The sequence below is a fragment of the Musca autumnalis genome, unplaced genomic scaffold (assembly GCF_047663935.1).
Source record: "Musca autumnalis isolate F117 unplaced genomic scaffold, ASM4766393v1 scaffold_2, whole genome shotgun sequence".
NCBI lineage: Eukaryota > Metazoa > Arthropoda > Insecta > Diptera > Muscidae > Musca > Musca autumnalis.
The window spans coordinates 28,124,550-28,145,801 of NW_027411755.1; the positions used below are offsets into that span (position 1 = coordinate 28,124,550).

General features: G+C 32.8%; 2 protein-coding genes across 2 annotated transcripts in view; one reads left to right on the plus strand and one right to left on the minus strand.

The window, feature by feature from the left end:
* DIP-epsilon (Dpr-interacting protein epsilon) overlaps positions 1-21,252 on the plus strand; it is a 791,100-nt gene that overhangs the window by 176,820 nt on the left and 593,028 nt on the right. The gene's annotated exons all lie outside the window — the stretch shown is intronic.
* On the minus strand, positions 9,226-20,688 carry LOC141393835 (CD109 antigen-like). Its single transcript, XM_073967382.1, has 11 exons — positions 20,489-20,688; positions 19,714-20,376; positions 18,929-19,651; positions 18,599-18,863; positions 12,503-12,838; positions 12,332-12,429; positions 12,083-12,264; positions 11,479-12,017; positions 10,514-11,416; positions 9,578-9,865; positions 9,226-9,515 (listed from the first exon to the last, which is right to left on the minus strand). The coding sequence occupies exons 1-11, from the start codon at positions 20,563-20,565 to the stop codon at positions 9,273-9,275; spliced, it is 4,317 nt and encodes a 1,438-aa protein (XP_073823483.1). The 5' UTR covers positions 20,566-20,688; the 3' UTR covers positions 9,226-9,272.

Consider the following 21,252-nt stretch of genomic DNA (forward strand, 5'->3'; position numbering starts at 1 on the left):
AGGCTGAGGGTATAAATATTTAAATAAAAATAGGTAAAAAAAACTTTTTAAGTTAAACGGTTTTATGTTAAACATGCATTGCAATGTTTAAGATAAATGTACTAAAAACCAAAAAATAATAAAATAGATACAGTCGTGGGAATTATAAACATATGCATAGACTAGACTAAAATAAAACCGTGGGGCACGTCAATTGTCTACAATCGTTGATTAAAATGTATGTTTTGTAATGTTACACTATAATTAGGCAGTTGTTCAACCGACAACGATGGACGTGTGATAAGTAGGGCTAGAATGTGGAAACAAGCTAGCAAGCTCGATTATAAGCGAGTTTTAGGGTTTCATAGTGGTGAGCGAGTAGTACTTTGTCGATTAAAGACAAACTACGAGCAGTGAAACGATTCCTCGCCAGCCAGCAGTGTGAATGTCCAACGATAAACTAGTTGAAACATCTCTTTTATTTACATGGAGTGTATAACTATTGGAATTTCCATGAGAAAGAAATAGTAAGTAATTTCCTCACCGTCTGCGGGCCAACTGCCTAACGACGAATTAAACGATTCTTCTATCGCACATTAAGTCGATAATTTGTAGACAATTGACGTGCCCCACGGTTTTATTTTAGTCTAGTCTATGCATATGTTTATAATTCCAACGACTGTATCTATTTTATTATTTTTTGGTTTTTAGTACATTTATCTTAAACATTGCAATGCATGTCTAACATAAAACCGTTTAACTTAAAAAGTTTTTTTCACCTATTTTTATTTTCTAGTTTTTAGTTTTTATTTCGCATTCTGTTTAATTCGTTTAGTGCTTCATTATTGCAAGGTTTCTTGCCCGTTAGTTTATTGCAGTCCAACTCCTCTATACGTAGTCCCTGCAAAGATCTTACTCTACTAAGAGCCACGTAGGCTTGACCTTCTTCAAACAGTTTCGCACCTAAGTATACGACTGCGTGATCCACAGTGCTGCCCTGCATTTTATGTATAGTAGAAGCCCATGATAGTATTAAAGGCAACATTCTTCTTTCAGCCGTCCCGTATTTGTACTTAGCTGGAAACTGTATGACTTTCGGGTGTATAAGATGTACTGTATAGTGCACTGTATTCTTCTTGTCAAGCCCTTTTATTTGATACCCATATTGGTGGGATTGATAAAAAATTGTTATCAGCCATTTGGTAGCGGCGGCCATCTTAGATTTCAATTTTGCATAGTAAATTGTATTCTACTTGTTGAGACTTTTTTATAGTATATTGTATTCTGCTTGTTGAGCCCTTTCATTTGATACCCATATTGATGGGATTGATAAAACCTACGTTATCCGCCATTTTGTAGCGGCCGCCATCTTGAATTTATAATGATAATGAATAAATATAATTGTATTGTCACCAAAATCCAAAGTGTATACAAAATTTCAGATTAATCGGTTGACAGGAAGAGGGTGAAATTTGAATTACTAAATTTGACCCAAGAATAAATAATAAAACAAACGGGGTGAGCTAAATAAAACCATTTAAAAAATCGACGATTTAAATAAAATATTTTTTGAAATATCCACGTTTGGTAGAAAAAAATTTTAAAATCAATCTTTGGAATAATATTATTTCTAAAAAGTCCACGTTTAGTATACAAAAATTCTTTAAAAAATCGACATTTTTGGAAAAATTATTCTTTAAAAATCTACGTTGTTGGAAAAAAATATTCTTTAAAAAATCATTTATGGAAAAATATTTTTTACAAAATCCGCGATATGTATCTATTTAATTATTGGTTTTACACGAATCACATGGTAACACTGGATAGGATTTTCGCATAGTACATTACATCGGTACCTTCTTGAAGTGGCATAATTTATTTGAAGCAATATCGACACCTCCAAATAATAGTATGCTAAGTCTGAAAAGTGAGTTTTGCAGGAGAAGCTCTTAAAGTTTACAGTTTTCTTTGACCTTCACTACTATTCTGAGTAAACATTTGTTTATAACTTCTGTTCGGATTGACCGATCATTACCAAAATTTGACAGAATTTAAGTTAAAGGACGTAAAATGTAAAAATGTAAAGAACTTGAAAACATGCTAAGTCGACTTAGCATACTATTGTTTGGAGGCGTCGATATAGAATATACAAAGATAGCATGAGAGAGCAGAAAAACCATTTCTAAGAATTCTGAGATAACAAAGCGACTTATTAGGAAATCGAGCGATGCCTAAAGTATAATTTGGAAATTTTAGGTAATTAATTTACAATTATTAAGGGTATATAGTACATACATACATATATAGATATACAGTATCGGCCAAAACAAAAGCACCCCCTCAGTAAATTTTTTTGAAATGATAATTTTTTTATGAAAACTAAATTATAAATTTATTTTTTATTTTTCTTTTTATTTATTTATATCTTTATAATTGAAAAATACAAAAATAATGAGATCAGTATTTAATAAACAAAAGTTAAAATTCAAAAAACATTTTAGGTCGCAAATATAAGCGGACAAAACTAAAGCACCCCCCATTTGAGGTACAGCAAAAACTATTGAAATCAATATTTCGTTGCTTATCCTCTATTCTGGATGGCACAATCACATCTTTTAGGCATAAAGGATACTAAATTATTAATTATTGCAGGCGAAATAATCGGTTTTCGGAAAATTTAACTTAAATCCTCAAAATACTGAAAATCGGAAGTTACCGTTATATGGGGGCTACACCCAAACGTGAACCCAGGTCCACGATTTTTGGTGAATATGTTTTGTGACCACTAGGAACCCTAAGTACCAAATTACAGCTAATTTAGTAGGAAAATGTGGCTTAAATATCCGAAATACCGAAGATCGGAAGGTACCGCTATAAGGGGGCTATACCAAAACATTAGCCGATATTGTTCATATTGTTCAAAAATGATGCTACAGCATTCTCTGGTCAAATACTAAATCCCGTAGGTTTAAAAATTAGCAAAAGATCGAATTGCAAAAGAACGGTAGACGCCGGCTTATTCAGTCAACGACCAGCAAAAAACCTTCCGCCTCCATGTTTTACAGCGTCTTTGCAATATTTAGGATTTAACGGTTGCCCATTTGTGCCAAGCCTTTTACCATCTAAATACTTTAAATTAAACATAGATTCATCGGAAAACAGTCCAAATGGGTCTTGGCGAATGTCAGTCTGAATCCTTCATTTTTTGCTGGTCGTCGACTGAATAAGCCGGCGTCTACCGTTCTTTTGCAATTCGTTCTTTTGCTAAGTTTTAAACGTTAGCGTATTGTATTTGACTAGTGGATGCTGTAGCATCATTTTTGGATGAATATGAACAATATCGGCTAATGTTTTGGTATAGCCCCCTTATAGCGGTACCTTCCGATCTTCGGTATTTCGGATATTTAAGCCACATTTTCCTACTAAATTAGCTGTAATTTGGTACTAAGGGTTCTTAGTGGTCACGAAACATATCCACCAAAAATCGTGGACCTGGGTCCACGTTTGGGTATAGCCTCCATATAACGGTACCTTCCGATTTTCAGTATTTTGAGGATTTAAGCTAAAATTTCCGAAAATCAATTATTTCGCCTGCAGTAATTAATAATTTAGTATCTTCTATACCAAAAAGATGTGATTGCGTCATTCAGAATAGAGGATACGCAACGAAATATTGATTTCAATAGTTTTTGTTGTACCTCAAATTGGGGGGTGCTTTAGTTTTGTCCGCTTATATTTGCGACCTAAAATATTTTTTGAGTTTTAACTTTTGTTTATTAAATTCTGAATTCCTTATTTTTGTATTTTGCAATTATAAAGATATAAATAAATAAAAAGAAAAATAAAAAATAAATTTATAATTTAGTTTTCACAAAAAATGATCATTTCAAAAAAATTTACTGAGGGGGTGCTTTAGTTTTGGCCGATACTGTACATGCATGTATGTAAATAAAAACTCAGCGATATATTGTTTTTACGATGTGGAACTGAAATTTGCATTTTATAATCTGATTTATTTATCAAATATTTCAAATGATATGTTTATGCTAAGGCAGAAAGTATCACTCTTTGCACTTTTCGACTCCGAATTGTCTGAAACGGATTTGGTCTTTACATATATATGATCGAAATCCAATATTTAAATGAGGCACATTGCTGAGTGGGAAAATTTATATTTAATTTTCGTTTACTTTTAAATGTTTAGTTTCCCCTCTCCCATTTATAGACAAAAATATAAATTTGAAATTTAAACCATTTTTTTGTTTGTTTGTTTTTTTTTTTTTTTTTTTTTTGAATGATAAGCGTACTTAGTCTATTTTCCCATCATAGCTTTGCTGATAATAGGGAGTGTCATTTAGACCTTTCACATCGCCCATCTGGACATTGCTATATATTTATTTGCTTTCTTTAGATGATAAGGCGACTGTTGTTAGTATTTTTTTTTATTAAAATTTAATTTAATCGCCTTTCGAAATCATTGTGCTGCTTTCACCCAAACACTTATGAGGTTGTGCATATAAAAACATGAAAGTGTCAACACCTAACTAAAAGCGCCAAATGATTTGAAAAAATATTTTTTGGTAAAACCCCGTTTATTAGTCTGAAAATTTATATTTTTGGAAAGGCCAAAAAAGTATTTTTTTCTTTTTGAAAAATCTATGTTCATTGGTCTGGAAATAATTTTATTGAAAAAATCCACGTTTATTAGTCTAAAAAAATATTATTTGAAAAATTATTTTTTGCCCGAAAATAGTCCATTTAACCCAAAAAAAAATTATGTGGTTCAGAGATAATATTGAGTATATTTAGAAACCCGAAAGACAGATCCCCCCTGAATCAAACTTTTGAATTAGTTTTAGTATCAAAATAAATTGTTCCAGAATTCGGATATCCGGATCGGTATTCCAAAAAATAATGATATTAACGTGATATTGTCTTAGCCAGATTCGGGTAAAAGTGAAAAAGGACCTCTTAAACAAGATGGTATCGATTTCATGTCTATAGGAACCGTACCTAAAATCTTCCGTGCGACATTTTTGCAGAACTTTCCCAAGCTGTAGAACGTCATCTTGTGGTACTTCTATTGCGGTTCTTCAAATAAAGGACGAAAAGCCCATTGAAGGAAGCGAGTTAGAAGGTCGAAATCCTCTACGAAAAAAAATCCTTATTTGATTTGACTCATGACATGTCATCTTAAAAATAAGCTTAAGCAGCAGCGAACAAAAATATAACGCTGGTTCCAGAGACTCATAGGGTCTCCAGCAAAATATTCATTACCCAGAAGTTCAACTTACGGCGGAACTGTCCTTCGGGGTTCTGTATGTACTCACCAAGGGCTTTCATCTCCAAAAAGAATTTTCCACCCCCCTAAAACTTCGCTTCATAGTGAAATTTATTTATTGAAAAATCCACTAATATTTGGTGGGAAAAACAATTTTTTTAAAAATACACTATTTTTTGGTGTGAAAAACTATTTTTTGAAAATCCACGTTTAATGGTTAGAAAAAAATATTATTTGAAAACCCCAGGATTTTTGGTCTAACTTTTTTAATCCACGATTTTTGCTTTGATTTTTTTTAATCCATGAGTTTTGGTCTGATTTTTTTTAAATTCACGATTTTTGGTTTGATTCTTTTTAATCCACGATTTTTGGTCTGATTTTTTTTAAATGTACGATTTTTGGTCTGATTTTTTTTAAATGTACGATTTTTGGTCTGATTTTTTTTTAATCCACGATTTTTGGTCTGATTTTTTTAAATTCACGATTTTTGGTTCGATTTTTTTTAATCTATGATTTTTGGTGTGATTTTTTTTTAATCCACGATTTTTGGTCTGATTTTTTTCAATGTACGATTTTTTTTAAATCCACTTTTATTTGTTCTTGGTAAAATATTTTTTTGAAAAATCCCCGTTTATTGGTCAAAAAAATATTTATTTGAAAAATCCACGTTTATTAGTCTAAAATAATATTTATTTGAAAAATCCACCTTTATTAGTCTAAAATAATATTTATTTGAAAAATCCACCTTTGTTGGTCTGAAAAATATTTATTTGAAAAATCCACGTTTATTGGTGTGAAATAATATTTATTTGAAAAATCCACGTTTAAAATAATATTTATTTAAAAAATCCACGTTTAAAATAATATTTATTTAAAAAATCCACGTTTAAAATAATATTTATTTAAAAAATCCACGTTTAAAATAATATTTATTTAAAAAATCCACCTTTGTTGGTCTGAAAAATATTTATTTGAAAAATCCACGTTTATTGGTCTGAAAAATATTTATTTGAAAAATCCACGTTTATTGGTCTGAAAAAATATTTATTTGAAAAATCCACGTTTATTGGTCTGAAAAAATATTTATTTGAAAAATCCACGTTTATTGGTCTGAAAAAATATTTATTTGAAAAAATTACGTTTATTGGTCTGAAAAAGTATTTATTTAAAAAATCCACGTTTATCAGTCTGAAAAAATATTTATTTGAAAGATCCACGTTTATTAGTCTGAAAAAAATATTTATTTGAAAAATCCACGTTTATTAGTCTGAAAAAATATTTATTTGAAAAATCCACGTTTATTAGTCTGAAAAAATATTTATTTGAAAAATGCACGTTTATTGGTTCTGAAAAAATATTTATTTGAAAAATCCACGTTTATTGGTCTGAAAAAATATTTATTTGAAAAATCCACGTTTATTGGTCTGAAAAAAATATTAATTTGAAAAATCCACGTTTATTGGTCTGAAAAAATATTTATTTGAAAAATCCACGTTTGTTGGTCTGAAAAAATATTTATTTGAAAAATCCACGTTTATTGGTCTGAAAAAAATATTAATTTGAAAAATCCACGTTTATTGGTCTGAAAAAATATTTATTTGAAAAATCCACGTTTGTTGGTCTGAAAAAATATTTATTTGAAAAATCCACGTTTATTGGTCTGAAAAAATATTTATTTGAAAAATCCACGTTTATTGGTCTGAAAAAATATTTATTTGAAAAATCCACGTTTATTGGTCTGAAAAAATATTTATTTGAAAAATCCACGTTTATTGGTCTGAAAAAATATTTATTTGAAAAATCCACGTTTGTTGGTCTGAAAAAATATTTATTTGAAAAATCCACGTTTATTGGTCTGAAAAAATATTTATTTGAAAAATCCACGTTTATTGGTCTGAAAAAATATTTATTTGAAAAATCCACGTTTATTGGTCTGAAAAAATATTTATTTGAAAAATCCACGTTTATTGGTCTAAAAAATATTTATTTGAAAAATCCACGTTTTTTAGTCTGAAAAAAGTTATTTATTTGAAAAATCCACGTTTATTGGTCTGAAAAAATATTTATTTGAAAAATCCACGTTTGTTGGTCTGAAAAAATATTTATTTGAAAAATCCACGTTTATTGGTCTGAAAAAATATTTATTTGAAAAATCCACGTTTATTGGTCTGAAAAAATATTTATTTGAAAAATCCACGTTTATTGGTCTAAAAAATATTTATTTGAAAAATCCACGTTTTTTAGTCTGAAAAAAGTTATTTATTTGAAAAATCCACGTTTTTTAGTCTGAAAAAAGTTATTTATTTGAAAAATCCACGTTTATTGGTCTGAAAAAATATTTATTTGAAAAATCCACGTTTATTGGTCTGAAAAAATATTTATTTGAAAAATCCACGTTTATTGGTCTAAAAAATATTTATTTGAAAAATCCACGTTTATTGGTCTGAAAAAATATTTATTTGAAAAATCCACGTTTATTGGTCTAAAAAATATTTATTTGAAAAATCCACGTTTTTTAGTCTGAAAAAAGTTATTTATTTGAAAAATCCACGTTTATTGGTATGAAAAAATATTTATTTGAAAAATCCACGTTTGTTGGTCTGAAAAAATATTTATTTGAAAAATCCACGTTTATTGGTCTGAAAAAATATTTATTTGAAAAATCCACGTTTATTGGTCTGAAAAAATATTTATTTGAAAAATCCACGTTTATTGGTCTAAAAAAATATTTATTTGAAAAATCCACGTTTTTTAGTCTGAAAAAAGTTATTTATTTGAAAAATCCACGTTTATTAGTCTGAAAAAATATTTATTTGAAAAATCCACGTTTATTGGTCTGAAAAAATATTTATTTGAAAAATCCACGTTTATTGGTCTGAAAAAAAATGTTTATTTGAAAAATCCCCGTTTCTTGGTCTAAAAAATATTTATTTGAAAAATCCACTTGTATTGGTCTGAAAAAATATTTATTTGAAAAATCCACGTTTATTGGTCTGAAAAAATATTTATTTGAAAAATCCACGTTTATTGGTCTGAAAAAATATTTATTTGAAAAATCCACGTTTATTGGCCTGAAAAAATATTTATTTGAAAAATCCATGTTTATTGGTCTGAAAAAATAAGTATTTGAAAAATCCACGTTTATTGGTCTGAAAAAATATTTTTTTGAAAAATCCAAGTTCATTGGTCTGAAAAAATATTATTTGAAAAATCCACTTTCAGTGGTCTAAAAAAATATTATTTAAAAAATCCACTTTCAGTGGTCTGAAAAAATATTATTTGAAAAATAATTTTTTATTGGTCTGAAAAAATATTTAATATTTATTTGAAATATCCACGTTAACTGGTCTGAAAAAGTATTTATTTGATAAATCCACCTTGTTGGTCGAAAACCATATTATTTTTTTGGTCGGAAAAAATATTTTTTGAAAAATCCAAATTTTTTGGTCAACAAAATGTTCTTTGAAAAATCCATGTTAATTGGTTGGAAAAAATATATTTTGGTCTGATTGGTCTGATTTTTATTTTTTTTTTTTTTTTTTTGAAAAATTTCCGTTTATTGGTCTGAAAATAATATATTTTGAAGAATTATAAATAATAAAAAAAATTTGAAAAATTGCACGTTTTTTGTTGTGAAAACATATTTTTTTTAAAAGTATACTTTTATTGGTCTGAAAAAGTATTTATTGAAAAATCCACGTATTTACTAAATCCACGTTTATTGTTCAGAATATTTTTAAGGAGTTTCTTGTTTAATTGTCCAGATCGAAAGGGTGAGGTTTGCACTTGCAAAAAAATCCACCAACAACCAATTCAAATAAAAACATATTTTTGTTAATTTTCATAAAATTATTTATTTATTAATTATTTATTTTACTTCATAAAATATTTATTTTTTACGATTTAAAAATTTAGAGAATTTAAGTCTCATTTAACAAATTTCATTTAGAATTTGGTTGCTCGATTTTTTAAAGCTGTTTTGTTCTAAGACCTATCCTGCTGAACGATCTTCTTACTTGCATTTAGCGCATTCCTCCTCTCCCTCACAGATATCACAGAGTTTTGATTCGATTTCATAAAAATCAGTTGCCTTCTTAGTCGAATCGTAGTAGTCGTAGACCATAATAACAGCAGGTTTTTGCATAGCAACAGCATGGGCGCGTATGGCTTCGTAGAGAATGCAGGTCTTTTGGCCCTTGTACAAATGATCGAAATAGATTACGAGGAAGGAGTTGGCATTCTTCAGTTCAACATTCTGTTCATAAAAATTAATTTTAATTAAAAAATATTTAAAAATTCTTATATCTCAATACTTACGCTAACTCTCTTCACCTCCTTGATGGCAGCCAAGCTTTCGTCTTCCACAACATAACCTGAGGGTGTGTTGATTTCCAGAACAGCCATATTAGAGGCTTCACCCTCACCGGTATATTCAACACAGACATCCATAATCATCCATGCTTTTTGTGCAGTCTTGTGTTTTTCGCTGGTTATGGTGAAGCTGGGTTGTTCCTTTTCGAGAATGTTGTATTGATAGGCAACTTGGACCATGGCAGTACCGCTACCCTTAGCTGTGAAATCAATTGAGTTGGTATTATCGGGCATCTAAAAAGGCAGGGTAAAATGAAAGAAGTAATTGTCAAAATAATCTCGGAATAGAACTGAGAAACAATAGGAGGATGCTCAGATTTTTAAATTATTTTCTTAAAGCTGCGTATAAGTGTTGTCAACACCTATACGCCCTAATACTAGCCAATAAAAATTTACTAGTCGACATGTGCTTCTAAACGAAATGTTAATCAATCATTTTGATTTTAATCAGATAGACTGGGTCCGACATTTTATACAGAACTTATCTATGACAAAGTAAGTTCCAATACGTCATCGATTCAGTAGCTTTTAATGGACTAATGAGTTTCTGTGTCGACAGTCATTAAAAAATATTTCCAGTTAAGTAAAATACAAGAGAGAATATCCTAAAAATAAAAAATACTGAAGAGCCTTCTCAGATTTATTCCTCAGTTTCTCCAAATTGGGTATACGTTTTTTCACTACCTAAGCTCCAATACTACCCACTAACTTATTCGCCATGAGACAATTGGAGCGTATAAGTATTGCCAACACCTATACGCTCTAACAGTACCCAAGTATTGCTGTATCTTGATACTACTGGAGCGTATACATATTGTCAACACTTATACGCTCCAATACTACCCAACAAATAATTGAATCCCCTTGAAGTGTTGAACTTACCTCAACATTTTGATATAGAATAGCATTTTCTTTATTCAAATTTACAGTTTCCTGTTTCTCCTTGGCACCACCCTTCGAGGTAATATCCACAACCATTTTAGCCGGTTCATAGTCGGCCACCATGGCAAATTGTATCAAGGCCTGTAGACCAACAACAGTGTCTTGGGTAGAAGAGAAACCACCATAACTATTACGTTGAGCAATAAGCCATCTAACAATTGACAAAATATCATCCATATTCGGAGTGGGTTGATTCAATAGAGTCATCAGGGCATAAGAACTAATTTCCACATCACGGCTATAGACATGCGACCACCATCTATGTGTCAAAGGTCGATCCGAAGTAGACCACCATTTCCGATCACCATCTGTTTTCACCAAAGTCATTAAAGTTTCCAGTTTCTCTGAGGCCTTGGCATGTTGGGCCTTGTTCAGGGTATAGGCGGCGATGGCTTGGCCATGCAGAGATTTATCCGAATTTTCATTTATAAAGTCCAAGGCTTTTTGTATTTGTACGGAATATTTCTCAGCATATGACTTTCTTTCCAATAGGGCCAACAGAACGCTGCTAGTCAGAGAAAAATGATTGGATTGGTCAACGTAGAAGAATCCTTGAGACTTTTCGGTAAAGGAACCATTTGTGGCTTGTTGTTGGACCAAATATTCAAAAGATTCTTCTATGATTTTGGGATCGATTTTAATATATTCCTCCATTTGCAGCAGGGAGCGTGCAACATAGGCAGTTAACCAGGTGGAACCATTTTTAGGATGGCCATCAATTGCACGGGGTCCAAATGAGCTAAAGGAACCATCAGTGTGGCGGTAGTTCAACATGCGTTGATAACCATGTTCCATGTTATAGCGCAATTTGGTTTCCATACTGGGTGTCAAACGTTTGGTGATCTAAAAAAGTCATGTAAGATTATTTTTCAAGTTAATAACAGAAGTTTCCGTCGAGGACTTACCTCCAAATATTTCATAATCAAATAATTGGGCAACATGGTGGACATGGTCTGTTCTCCACAGGCGGTGGGCAGGCGCACCAAATTATCCAAATTATTGACCACAGGACCCAATATATCACCCACCACATCCACTTCAACATGTTGAGAATCGGGTATAATTTCAGCTGGCAATTCCAAATCAAAGGAGGATTTCATTTCTGATTCCTTGTTCAAGTTGACAAAATAGGCACGATTACCATATTTGGTAACACCTTCGGGCACAACTTTCAGCGACTTGTGGACAGCATCACCGGCCACCGGAGAAACGGCGGTATATTTCAACATGACATTACCCAAAACCTTGGGTCTTATCATAAACGAGACACCGGCAGCACCCATGGCAGGCACTCTCACCATTTTTGTAAGTTTTTGATCACCAATTACCTCGTTAGTGACTTCGGTAAATTCAAACTCATTATCCATATTGTCCAGGGTGACCTCAACATCCAAGGTCTTGTCGAGATAATTGAATACCAAGGCGGGAATATTAATGACCTCACCTGAATAGAAAAAAAAAATATTATTTTAAAAACTTCACTTCTGCTGCTTTTCTCCAACCACCTACCTCTCTTAACCGAATAGGGCAATCGTATGGAAATAAAGAATGGCTGGAAGGTGGTAATCTTAGTTGTATCCGAAGTGACAGCCAAACCCTTTTCACTGTTCATGGCAAAACCAGTCAACATCCAAGAGGTAATGGTATCGGGTATCTTTTTGGACCAGGTAAATTCTTCCTTATCTCCTGTGCTGCGAGCAAAACAAAGAAAAATAATTTCCAATATCTCTGTTTAAAGAACGAATGGCCTCCACCTACTTTTCAATATTATCAAATATCCAAGTTTCAGCAAAATCCATGCGAACCTGTATTGGCTCACGACCACCAAAATCTCCAGCCATTTGGCCTGAACCTGGCTGTGGTAAAAAAAATCATGTTTAGCATTTTAAATGACAGAATATGCCACTACTAAATTAACAAAAAACTTACCTTCATTGCTGTCGACGTATAGAAAACGCCGCCCAGGGGCATCGCATACATCATATGTTCCGGTTTGGTCCAATTATAAAAGTAATCTGCATTGGTTAGAGTAATACAGCCGGCAATGCGACCAGGATAATATGAATATCCTCCCTGCTCGGGTGTTCGAGTAGTATAAGATCCATAGGCCCAAATTACATCGCTGGCATGAATATCATTGTTAGATCTCAAAAGTAATGCACTTTGATCCACTGCCATGAGACCAACAAAGGAATTGGGGGCGGTTTTGATTTTCAATGCAACTTCCTGACCTGGCTTAACTTGTTCAGCGGCGGTAATGCTGATCTGCAAACGGGGACACAGAAGAGAAAAGATCAGATAAGTATAAGAAGGAATTTCATTGCAGAAAAAAATATCTGTGCGTAAACCAATTTGTGGACCGTTTTTGAGGTGGCAAAACTGGATTTTTTAAGACTATTTTTAAAGGGACATCAGAGCGACAAGACATTAATTTTTTAAAAGAATATTTTAAAAATCTTGGATTTTTAAACAATATTTTTTAAGTTGTGGATTTTTAAAAATATTTTTTCAAAAATCGTGGATTTTTTAAAGAATATTTTTTCAAAAATCGTGGATTTTTTAAAGAATATTTTTTCAAAAATCGTGGATTTTTTAAAGAATATTTTTTCAAAAATCGTGGATTTTTTAGAGAATATTTTTTCAAAAATCGTGGATTTTTTAAAGAATATTTTTTTCAAAAATCGTGGATTTTTTAAAGAATATTTTTTCCAACAACGTGGATTTTTTAAAGAATATTTTTTCAAAAATCGTGGATTTTTAAAGAATATTTTTTCAAAAATCGTGGATTTTTAAAGAATATTTTTCAAAAAACGTAGATTTTTTAAAGAATATTTTTTTCAAAAATCGTGGATTTTTTAAAGAATAATTTTATCAAAAATCGTGGAATTTTTATAGAATATTTTTTTCAAAAATGGTGGATTTTTTAAAGAATATTTTTTTAAACATCGTGGATTTTTTAAAGAATATTTTTTCAAAAATCGTAAATTTTTTGAAGAACATTTCTTCAAAAATCGTGGATTTTTTACAGAATATTTTTTAAAAAATCGTGTATTTTTTAAAGAATATTTTTTCAAAAATCGTGGATTTTTTAAAGAATATTTTTTCAAAAATCGTGGATTTTTTAAAGAATATTTTTTTCAAAAATCGTGGATTTTTTAAAGAATATTTTTTCAAAAATCGTGGATTTTTTAAAGAACATTTTTTTTTAAATCGTGATTTTAAAGAATATTTTTTTTTAAATCGTGATTTTAAAGAATATTTTTTTTTTCAAAAAAGGTAGTTTTTTAAAGAATATTTTTTTCAAAAATCATGGATTTTTTAAAGAATATTTTTTCAAAAATCGTGGATTTTTTAAAGAATATTTTTTCAAAAATCGTGGATTTTTTAAAGATTATTTTTTCAAAAATCGTGGATTTTTTAAAGAATATTTTTTCAAAAATCGTTAATTTTTTAAAGAATATGGAAGATACCAAGGAACGGTCCTGACCGGTTTTAACATGGCAAAGCCCAGGATTTATCTTGGTCCCTCTTTCATCTCAAGTGGACACTGACCTCCCCGTGGTGTCACCTGGGGAACTGCCTTTAACACCCGTTAAAGGTAGTGAGCTAACATGTGCCGCGCGTTCACCCATAAGAACGTTAAAAACTTGGGTTTGGGCGTCGGGTTAGTAACCCTCCCCTAGAAAAAAACTGCCTACTATGAAAAAACGAAAGAAAAGAAAAACAAACCCCTCTAAAGTTGACGAACCCCGCAAACGTTTTAAGGACCATGATCTGCGAATCTGCACCTGGAATGTTCGCACTCTTTATAGAGAAGGTGCAGTCTTCGCATTGGCAGACGTACTTGAAAAGTACAAGGCCGATATTACTGCCATACAGGAAATACGATGGATTGGGAAAGGCGTCACAACAACACCTAAAGGTGACGCACTGTATTATAGCTGCCATGACGTAAAGCATGAGTTTGGTTGCGGATTCGTAGTTAGTCGGAGACTAAAACATCTGGTATCCAGCTTCACCCCAGTGAATGAAAGACTTGCTGCAATTCGAATAAAAGCTAAATTCTTCAACATCAGCTTTATTTGCGCTCATGCTCCCACTGAAGAAAAGGACGAACAGACCAAAGATATATTTTACGAGCGCTTAGAAGAAACATATGACCGTTGCCCTGCCCATGACATTAAAATCATTCTAGGCGATTTTAATGCCAAAATTGGAAAGGAGAATATCTTTGGCCCAACAGTCGGGAAATTCAGTCTCCACAGTGAAACATCTGACAATGGTATGAGGCTGATAGACTTTGCAGCTGCAAAAAACATGGTAGTTAGCAGTACCAGATTTAATCATCTCGATATTCATAAGGGCACCTGGCTGTCCCCAGATCAAAGAACAAGTAATCAAATTGATCATGTTGTGATAGATGGAAGACATTCATCCAGCGTGTTGGATGTACGATCGTTCCGAGGCGCAAACATTGATTCGGACCACTATCTTGTTGCAGCAAAGGTACGTACCCGTCTAAACGTTGCAAATAAAGCACGAACAGACACAACGCGGAAGTTGGACATCGATAGGCTGCAAACACAACAGATAGCCACAGCATATTCCACTCAACTAGCCCAATTGCTTAACGCGAGCACTCCTTGTCCCGATAACATAACAACACAATGGCAAAATATTGCCCACTCCATGCAAACAGCCGCAAAATCCATACTTGGATTCCAGAGACCTCCACAAAGGAATTCATGGTATGACCAGGTGTGTCGTGCTGCTACCGAAGATAAAAATGCGGCATATAGAGCTACTTTACAATCAGTAGCAACGCGTAGCGCACGAGAGAGATATCGGGAGAAAAGGAGAGAAGAGAAACGTCTTTTCCGCAAGAAAAAGAGAGAAATGGAAAAGCGGGAGTGTGAAAAAATCGAGATGTACAGGAGCCAGAATGAAGTCCGAAAATTCTACCAAAGAGTGAAACATCAAACAGATGGCTTTGGTACAGGCACATCCTCCTGTAGAGACCAGCAAGGTAATCTGGTAACAGATACAGATAGCGTGCTCAGGATATGGAAGGAACATTTCTCCAATCTGCTGGTATTCAATAGTGGCGAAGACGATGATACCGCAGATCCAATCCCAGAAGATGGTATAGAATGTATACCACCCGGCCAAGATGAGGTAAAAACAGCAATCAACCGGCTGAAGAATAATAAGGCAGCAGGAGCCGATGGCTTACCAGCCGAGCTGTTTAAAACCGGAGGCGACGCGCTGATAAGGTGTATGCATCAGCTAGTTAGCACCATCTGGCAGGAAGAACGCGTACCCGACGATTGGAACCTGAGCATCCTATGTCCCGTCCACAAAAAAGGAGATAAGACTGTATGCTCCAACTATAGGGGCATAAGTCTACTCCCTATTGCCTATAAGATAGTGTCAGGGATACTGTGCGAACGAATAAAGCCTATGGTCAACGAGATAATTGGACCATACCAATGTGGCTTTAGACCTGGCAAGTCCACCATTGACCAGATATTTACCCTGCGGCAAATCCTAGAGAAGACCCAAGAGATGCAGATCGACACATTTCACCTTTTTGTCGATTATAAAGCAGCATTCGACAGTCCCCTCCGATCAAAGGTATTCCATGCAATGTCTAAATTTGGTATTCCCGCAAAGCTCATCCGGCTTTGTAAGATGACTCTAACTGATACTAGGTCCTCAGTTAAAATTGGAAAGAACCTCTCCGAAGAATTTTGTACCAAAAGAGGTTTCAGACAAGGAGACAGCCTTTCGTGTGACCTATTCAACATTTTGCTGGAAAAGGTAATACGAGATGCAAATGTCAAAAGAAATGGCACAATTTACACCAATAGCCACATGTTACTTGCCTATGCTGATGACATAGACATCATGCGACGATCAGTAAAGGAAGTAACTGATACCTTTATGAAGGTCGAAGCAGAATCTGCGAAAGTGGGTCTGGCATTAAACGGCGAAAAGACCAAATTGATGGTGTCGACGCGCAAAGCGTCCATAGAGCTCGGACCAACCGTAGAAGTTGGTACCTACAATTTTGAGGTAGTTAAAGACTTCGTCTACCTCGGCACTGCCATAAACACAACAAACAACATCAGTTGTGAAATAAGAAGAAGAATTGTATTGGCCAACAGATGCTACTATGGATTAAGTAAGCAATTTAAAAACAAAGCCACATCTCGTCAAACAATAATAACACTATACAAAACGCTGATACTACCCGTGCTAATGTATGGCTCCGAAGCATGGGTACTTGCGCAAGCAGGTAAGGCAGTGCTTGGTGTGTTTGAGAGGAAAATTCTTCGAAAGATCTACGGGCCGATTTGCGTTGACGGTGAATATCGACGTCGTATGAACCACGAGCTATATAAGCTATACAAAGACATGAATATAGTTAAACGTGAGAATGAGCGATGATGAACCCGCTAAAAAGGCGTATAAATACATGCCACATGGCGGTGCACGCAGAATCGGCAGGCCTAAGATTCGATGGAGCACACAAGTGGATGAAGAAATGGAAAGGCGCGGTATTCCAAAAAGTCAAGCGAAAAACAGAGAGGAATGGAGATCTTTTCTTAGTTCGGTCTATGGAACAAATGTTCTGTAATGGGCCAACTATGTAAGTAAGTAAGTATTTTTTCAAAAATCGTGGATTTTTTAAAGAATATTTTTTTCAAAAATCGTGGATTTTTTTAAGAATATTTTTTTCGAAAATCGTGGATTTTTTTAAAGAATATTTTTTCAAAAATCGTGGATTTTTTAAGAATATTTTTTCAAAAATCTAGGATTTTTTTAAGAATATTTTTTTCAAAAATCGTGGATTTTTTAAAGAATATTTTTTCAAAAATCGTGGATTTTTTAAAGAATATTTTTTTAAAAATCGTGGATTTTTTAAAGAATATTTTTTCAAAAATCGTGGATTTTTTAAAGAATATTTTTTCAAAAATCGTGGATTTTTTAAAGAATATTTTTTCAAAAATCATGGATTTTTTAAAGAATATTTTTTCAAAAATCGTGGATTTTTTAAAGAATATTTTTTCAAAAATCGTGGATTTTTTAAAGAATATTTTTTCAAAAATCGTGGATTTTTTAAAGAATATTTTTTCAAAAATCGTGGATTTTTTAAAGAATATTTTTTCAAAAATCGTGGATTTTTTAAAGAATATTTTTTCAAAAATCGTGGATTTTTTAAAGAATATTTTTTCAAAAATCGTGGATTTTTTAAAGAATATTTTTTCAAAAATCGTGGATTTTTTAAAGAATATTTTTTCAAAAATCGTGGATTTTTTAAAGAATATTTTTTCAAAAATCGTGGATTTTTTAAAGAATATTTTTTCAAAAATCGTGGATTTTTTAAAGAATATTTTTTCAAAAATCGTGGATTTTTTAAAGAATATTTTTTCAAAAATCGTGGATTTTTTAAAAAATATATTTTTTTAAATCATGATTTTTTAAAGAATAATTTCTCTTATATCGTGGATTTTTTAGGGATTATTTGTTTAAAAAATCGTGAATTTTTAAAGGATTATTTGTTTAAAAATCGTGGATTTTTTAAAGATAATTTTTTAAAAATATGTTGATTTTTTAATGATTTTTTTTTTCATAAATCGTGGATTTTTTAAATAATATTCTTTCAGATATCTTAGTTTCTTTAAGAAATATTTTTAAAGGTCATCAGACCAACAAAACCTGGATTTTTTCAGAATTTTTTTTCTGAATAATTGTGGATTTTTTAAAGAATATTTTTAATTTTCGAAATTTTTTGATGGGCCATCAGACCAACAACACGTGGATTTTTTAAGAGTATTTTTTGAAGAGCCATCGGAAAAGCAAGACGTGGATTTTTTAAGAATATTTTTTGAAGAGCCATCGGACCAACAAAGCTTGGACTTTTTAAGAATATTTTTTGAAAGGCCATCAGATGAACAAAACGTGGATTTATTAAGAATATTTTTTTATGCTCTTCTGCGGATAGAAATTCTTTAAACTTACCTTATTTTGCAATTCATAATATATGTGGTAGGTATGCTCCGTATGATGATATTCACCATGCTCATCAACATAATACACATAAATGGAGAAGCGTGGTGAATAAACCAACTCAGGAGTCAAGGTTATGTTATAGACCTTGGGCTTATCGGGTAGATCAATGTGGACCGACTTGACAATATTACCACGGGCAACAACATTGTAATCCAAATAAGACATAGGTTTGCTGGAGTTAACGGTGAAGTGTTCTACCTGGAATAGTTTGGGACTGCAATGGAAAAAAAAAACACATAAAATAATTTTTATTCAGTTTTTCGAAGGCCCAAAATTTACCTATCCTTGTTGTATCTATCCCCAAGTTTAAACCACTCCTTGGGTTGTTTCTCTTCTGTTGAGGGGTTTTCAACATTTTTCGACTCGCGCCTTTGATAAGTTTTGCCTAAGTCACGTTTTTCATCACGATACAAAACCTCAATGTTATAGTGATGGCTATAGCCTTCATACTTTTTCAAATCGACCAACTTTAATTTGAAGGTGACAAATCCAGTTTCATTCATAAATCCCTTGTAGGAGTAGGTACGCATTTCACTAATTGGTGGTATTTCGGGTTTGGCCACATCTTCAAGCTCTTCCAATACTTCGGTGTATACCAATTCCACGGGGGTCTTGGTATCTTTCAAGTGGGAACCATCAACATAGCTCAATTTTAGTATGACCTCTTTTTCTTCATCCGCCTTAAAGTACATACACTCAAAGTAGTTGACACAATGCATGTCATAACGGTAGGGATAAATTTCGGTGCTGGTGGTGGTGTTGATTTTCACTCCAGTAAATTCCTCCTCCACTGTGGCCACAATGCTGGCAGTGGTGGCATATTTGTGGCTATGCAAATAGGCTTCCAATTCCTTGACATTCAAATCAATTTTGGCCTTGCCTTGGATCATGTCTGTGGTGCGAATAATGCTTTTGTCATTGTCTTTGTGCCAATTGTTATAGTAGGAACGCAAGGAAAGGATAATGGTGGCCTTGCCATTCAAGGGTTTGCCATAGGTGTAGCTAAATACAAAAACAAAAAAATCAGCAAAGTTGTTGAACCTTAGAAAAAGCTCTCTACTTACTTGGCCCTTACAACAACCTGCATATCACCATCCTTTACCGACACCGATTTGGTAGCCTCCGCATTGACCACATATTTGGGTAGCACATATTTCTGCACATCAAAGTACACAGACTGTTCATAGTGACCCTTGCTGGCAACAACCAAACGCCATCTACCCATAACCGGGAATTCAGAAATCTTAAATTGTCCCGTATGGACACCATGCACCACCTCGAAATTCTTAATTTCCTTAATGCGATTACGTTTGCCATCTTCGAAATAAATCACAGTATCCTCTGCGGCCACAGTTGGTTTCAAGTCCTTGTCCATGAATAAAATACGATAATTGATAACATCTCCAGGTTTATAGAGACCCTTATCGGTTTGTAGGCGAACGTGAGTTTCGATCTTGGCAAATTGCAATTTTGTGGAATTTTTAAAATTCTCTAAGCAATCGACACCCTCGGCTGTGAGATTATAGTTGCCCTCAGACAAAATGGGAACCATAAAATCCACTTCTTTTATTTCGGCACCTTTGAGTACCACAGTTTTCGTTTCATTGAATGAGGGTCCGGTAATGCCAACCTTGATTTGGCATGGTGCGGCGATATTGTGGACGGCCACGGCGGCAGTATATTTGTCATTGGAGTGAATGGTACCGGGAGCGATAACGGTGTATTTGCTGGAAGAAAAAAAAAAAAAACAAAGAAGACGAACAAATATTAGTCCATCATAGTGCTTGACAAAAATGGGATCTCACTTCGCCTTCGATAGGAGTAAAAACAACAACTTACCCTTCTGCCCGGCAATATGCAAATATTTGCATCAAGGCCAACAGGAGACATAACGTAGAACAACTTTGACGTTTCATGTCTCTGGCGATTAGTTTCCTTCGTCTTCTTCTTTTAAGTTAAGTTTACCAGATTCTTAATAACCGAAAAAAATAATTTAAATTTAAATGAATCTCCCTTGGGGAGAACTTGATCTAAATCTTGTCGCGTTAACAGCCACACTTAGAGTGACTAGAATTACTGTGTGCTGGGCTTATATGCACTGTCTTCATTTCCTTATCAGTTCGGCTAGTGAATTTAGAGAGCGTCATTTTGGCCACTTGTCTTATGAGACCGCCGTTATCTGTCGCATGTAAAAGTTGGTCTCTGCAGAGATTGAGGTGTATATTTCTAAGATGAGTACTTCAGCCAGTTTTGCAGAGAACAGGGTTGTCGCAACTATATTAATAAATTTAATTTTAAAAACTCATGAAATGTGGAAAAATATTCTTAAGAAATCCAAACAATACGGCATAATGTTCATTAAAAATCCACGAAACCTGAAAATTTTTCTGAAAAAAATTTTCAATTTTTGAATTTTTTTTACAAAAGCTGAGATTAAAAAAATCTTAAAAAATCTACGATTAAAAACATAAAGAAATTATTCTTAAAAAAATCCACGATTTAAAAAGATATTCCTTAAAAAATCTACGACTTTTGAAAAAAAAAAAATGTTCTTTAAAATAATATGCTCTAAAAACTCTACGGCTATTTTTCTACGATTTAAT

What these genes read in the sequence shown, in the direction of transcription:
- LOC141393835 (XM_073967382.1), bottom strand. Translation starts at nt 20,565, where the DNA reads ATGAAACGTCAAAGTTGTTCTACGTTATGTCTCCTGTTGGCCTTGATG. An exon ending in CAGGTTGTTGTAAGGGCCAA is followed by an intron (nt 19,652 to 19,713) that starts GTAAGTAGAGAG and finishes TTTTGTATTTAG; the next exon opens with CTACACCTATGGCAAACCCT. An exon ending in AGGAGGTGAAGAGAGTTAGC is followed by an intron (nt 9,516 to 9,577) that starts GTAAGTATTGAG and finishes TTTTATGAACAG; the next exon opens with AATGTTGAACTGAAGAATGC.